Source organism: Aplysia californica, unplaced genomic scaffold (assembly GCF_000002075.1).
Source record: "Aplysia californica isolate F4 #8 unplaced genomic scaffold, AplCal3.0 scaffold00009, whole genome shotgun sequence".
Lineage (NCBI taxonomy): Eukaryota > Metazoa > Mollusca > Gastropoda > Aplysiida > Aplysiidae > Aplysia > Aplysia californica.
Window position 1 is genome coordinate 1,415,456 of NW_004797279.1, and position 5,000 is coordinate 1,420,455.

The 5,000-nt window shown below is 40.7% G+C and overlaps 1 protein-coding gene across 1 annotated transcript in view; it reads right to left on the reverse strand.

The window, feature by feature from the left end:
• Nucleotides 1-3,922, reverse strand: part of LOC118477738 (craniofacial development protein 2-like) — a 100,469-nt gene extending 96,547 nt beyond the window's left edge. Inside the window, exon 1 of the mRNA XM_035969955.1 lies at nucleotides 3,233-3,922. Coding sequence (XP_035825848.1) covers nucleotides 3,233-3,922 — 690 coding nt within the window. The remainder of the gene's footprint in view (nucleotides 1-3,232) is intronic.
• Nucleotides 3,923-5,000: the final 1,078 nt, after the last annotated feature.

The following is a 5,000-nucleotide window of genomic DNA, read 5'->3' on the forward strand; positions in this document are numbered from 1 at the left end:
CTATTTCTGCCTTTCTCTCTGCCTTATTATTTATCAACCAGAGCACTGCAAATAAAGACAGAACACGAAGGCAGAGAATTTGAGTTCTATTATTATTATGTAAGTGTTTTTCTAGGGAATATTTCAAATTATTCGAGGGTTTTTTTTAAGACGGCAAAGATTTAAAAACAAAGAAACTATATTTTCAAAGGCTCCACAAAAAAGCCCTGTATCCATTAAAGGACAACATCTGAGAAAATCAGAACAGATATGTCTTCTTTGGAATCACAAGTATGAACAAATGAAAAGCAAGTTCATCACACTTTAACATCGAGGGATACGTTGTACAGTGGGGGAGAAAAAATAAAAATAAAATACGACAATTCATGAGGCAAGATTATATTATGGAGTGGTCTGGGTTTTTCGGGAAATGCCCATAATTATTTGACATATACTCTCTTTGTGTATACTGCATTTTGCAATAGTACTCTTATTTTGACTTGAGTTCTTCCATATAGTGTGAAGAAAAGATGACTCAGAAAGGTCACAAACAAGGACGTAAAATGAGACCCAGGTGCGGATGGAAAGTACATAATAATTTGGCCACGTTTTTTGCTCGTACCTTCTTGTTTTTGTTGCAGTTTTTTTTCTCCAAAAAATAAAGTTTATTCTTGGAAGTACATTACATTGTATCCCGTAGCAAAAGTGTACCCGAGATGCACTTGAGCTGAAGTTTATACTTATGCAAGAACCAGTTTGGTAGTTTTTATTGCTTCCATTGTTATAAATTTTGTATCAAAAGTGGAGAACAAAACATAAAGTCTGTGACTTAAATCAGGTATTTGTCAATGTTCGATGAACATTTAAATTGTCATAATATATGCTTTTCAAAACAGTAATCCGAATTTGCAGTGTTGTACTATGTAAAACCAACACTCTATCTACACTGACGTTTGCGTAATAATTTGGTTTAAGACAATAATAGAGAAAGAGGAAAAATCCGGGATTTTAGCGGAAATCCCCACTCGCCGGGCGAGCGTGAAACCCCCTAATAATGAGAAAGAAAATGAAATTGCATAAATTTGTTGTTGTTTCCTACTTTTCAAATCATCAACGTTCAGACACGACATACATACACATTTACGGTCGGAGATCGACTAATATCTGTCACTGTCGAGGGTTATCTTTTGGGAACTAGGTAGAAATAAAGCAACTTTTATTTCCTTAATGTACTTATCATCCACAGATTGTTTGTTTCGAGCCAAATAAACGACTCGTAAATTTTGAGGGTTTTTGTGATTGTCTTTCCTTTCTTTTTTGCTGTTTTTGTTTTTGTTTTTGTTTTGTTTTGTTTTGTTTCCTTTTTTCTGTTTGTTTTTTGTTTTGAGGATTTTATTTTGTTTTCCATTTTTCGGTTTTAGAGTTATTTTTCTTGGGAGGAAGAGGAAAGCTTCTGGGGACATTTTAAGGTCTATACTTTACTTTTACTTTTTTCTTCCGCTTGTACCCTGGGGTGTCGCGGGGAGACACAGGTGTCTGTCTGCAGCAAGTCGTGTGGCCTGTAGGAGGGACATCCCATGATCTTTAAGGGTGTCTGCCACAGATTCACTCCATCGTCGCCTTGGTCTTCCTCTGGCTCTCCATCCAGAATATTTAATGTTGTATGCTCTCAGAGCTGGATGGTTTGAGGGCATCCGCGTGAGGTGTCCGAACCACTTGACCTTTTGTTTTCAAATGTGTGGTAGGACTGGTGTTGCTCCCACGGTGTCCCTTATGACTTCATTTTTAATTTTGTCTCTTCTTGTTTTGTTGACTGCTCTTCTTAAGTTCCTCTCTAGGGCTTTTGTTAGAGTCCATGTCTGGCACTGATATGTGAGCGTTGGAAGGAAAATGGCGTTGATGAGCTTCGCCTTGGTGCTCATGGGGATATTGGGATGTTTCAGGAGAGGGCCCAGTTGATAGCTGACTGCGTTGGCTCTCTGGCATCTAGTCTCTATCTCTCGATCTAATTTTCCATTTTCTGTGAAAATGCTGCCCAAGTATTTGAATTCTCTGCTTTGTTTTAGTTGGGATCCATTGATGTTGATATCCACTTTACCTGGTCTCCTGCTAATTGTCATGACTTCGGTCTTGCTAGTACTGATCTTCATGTCATATTTTTCGCAGCTCGCATTTAGTTGGTTTATATGCTCCTGTAGCTGAGTCTTGTTGTTAATCATTGCCAGGTCATCTGCAAACATGAGTTCGTTGAGTGCCTCTGGGTCTGGATTGGCCTCTTTTGTTATCTGGTCCATGTAGATCACAAAGAGCACAGGGGAGAGATTGCAGCCCTGCCTCACTCCGGATGTTACTGGAAATCAGTCCGATGTTCCACTGGTAGTTCGGACAGCGCTTCTGCTGTTGGCATAGATAGCCCTGATGTTGTCTAGCAGTTGTCCCTTGATGTCGTACTGCTCTAAGATCTTCCATAGCTTGTTTCTATTTACTCGATCAAAGGCTTTTTTTTAATCCACAAATACGAGGTGGAGATCTTTGTCGTATTCCAAAGCCCTCTCACACAGTTGTCGGAGTGCGAAGATTGCATCAGTGCACCCTCTTCCTTTTCTAAAGCCAAATTGGGCGTCACTGAGAAGATGTTCGGTAATTGCGCGAGTACGTCGCTGTAGGATTTTTGCATACATTTTCCCCACATGGCTGAGAAGAGATATGCCTCTATAGGTGTTGTAGTCTTTCTTGCTGCCCTTTTTCTTCCATATTGGCACCACTATCGCATTTTGCCAGTCTGCTGGCACTTTTCTTTCTTTCCATGCTTTTTGAAAGATGATTGTAAGCCAATGTATTCCGGTTTCGCCGCATGCAAGGATGGCTTTGGTTGTGATGCCATCGTCTCCAGCTGCCTTGTTCTTTGGGCTAGTTTTCAGTGCTTCTCTTACTTCACTCTCCAGGATGGTAGGTTCTGAGTGCTCAGGGTAGTTGGCGGTGAATGGGCACTGTGTGTTTTGTGCCTGTACTCCTGATGGGTTTAGTAGTTCTTGAAAATATTCTTCCCATCTTTTTAGTATTTCTTTCTCTTCGTGCAGAGCTTCTCCATTAGTATCGTTGATGACAGTGGTGGGTACATAGGATTCGTCTCTCGTTCTCATTGTCTTTACCTTCTTGTAGAACTCTCTTGGTGAGGTCTTGCAGGTTTCACTTAGTTTTTTGCCATACTGGGTCCATGACTTTTCTTTTGATGTTATAACGACTTTCTTACTGTGTCTTCTTGCAAGTCTATATTTAATGTAGTCCTCTTCGTTTTTTGACTTGACCCATACATTATAAGTCTCTTCTTTTCCTTGATAGCATCTTTAACTTCTTCGTTCCACCAGGCTGTTGCTTTTCTGTGTTTTCCTCTTGTTTTCTTGGTACCACAGACTTCTTTCACTGTGTCCAGGAGAGTTGTTTTGAAGGTATCCCAAGCTTCCTCTACGGTTAGTATTGTAGAGTTGATAGAGCCAAGTTTTTCATTTAACGTGCTTCTGATCTGAGCCTGCGCCTGATCATCTCCAAGTTTATACATATTTAGTCTCTCTTGCTGTCTTTTATGTTTTTTTGGTTTTCTTTCTTTCTTGGTGGTTAACGTTGTGATGATTGGCCTGTGGTCTGTGTCCAGGCTTGCATTGGGGATGGCTCTTGAGTCTGTGATTGTGATCCGCATTCGTGTTCTCGTTAATATGAAGTCGATCTGTGATGAGACCATGATGTTGTTCCATCTGTACCAGGTGTAGATCTGAGAGGCTCTGTGCTGGAAGAAGGTGTTGTTGATGAATAAGTCGTGCTCTGCACACAGTTCCAGTACATGGTTGCCGTTATAATTGCATGGTGTTCTGTGGTCACTGTGTGGACCCAGGTGTTTTGTCCACGGTGTTCTTCTCTCTCCGACTCTTCCGTTGAAGTCTCCCATTACATAAAGGTCTTCCTCGTCTGGGATGTTGCTAATTAAGTCCGAGAGTAGTTGGAAGAAAGAGTCATTTTCTTCGTCTGAGTAGGAGTCGTTACACGGTGCATACACCTGAATGTAGTTTGTGGTCTTTTTGCCCTCTCTAATGCTGATTTTGATGAGTCTTTCAGAAATGAAGTTTGTATTCAATATTTCCTTTGCTTTGTCAGGGTGTATGATGAAGCCCACACCGTGTTCAGCTCTTTGTTCTTTTCTTGCCCCACTCCAAATGAGGACAAAGTTAGAGTGGATCTCTTTAGTGCCTTTCCCTTTTTTCCTGATGTCTGTAACGCCCATGATGGAGATCTTGTTCTGGGTCATGAACTCCACTATCTCAGGATCTTTATTTGTCAAGCTGCAAATGTTCCAGGTCCCTATTTTTTCATTTTTTCTTGATCGTTGTCCATTTTTCTCGCCAGGTCGTTTTCCGTTTTGATCAGTCCGTTTGTGTCTCCTTATGTTTTCTTGAGCAATGTTTATATCCACTGCCGGCCTGCTAAGCCAGTCGCAGTTTCACCAGAGCCCCGTTGGCCAGCAACGTTTCGGGGTGACCCGGGTCGGCCTTCACGGCTAGCGTAACGCCTCAGTGACATAAAGTCACACCGTACTTCACCCAGACCCATTTAAGGTCTATGATGTTCTGAAACTTGAGGTTGGGCAAATAAAAAAATGGCATGTTTTTTTAATAGGTTTTTTTTCGGGGGGTGGGATTTAAACAATCATAATGGGAAGAAAATAGAAACATATTTGATTACATAATTTTGCGGTTGTGGAAGGTTTTTTTTATGCCTGCAAATCTTGTTAATTTAACAAAGACACCTGTACACGATGGATCGGTTTAAAACTGCCCATCACATTCAGTTATATGATACTGACAAAGCAACTCGGTGGAATATTCAGTTATGCTTATGAATCAACAAAGATGTAATTTACGTCCAATTAATTTATTGGTCCGAGGATGGAGAACGAAGTGGTCTTGCAGATATTATTCATGGAACAGACAGTTATATCTTTGGGGAATCCTCCTCGGCAGAGAATACAT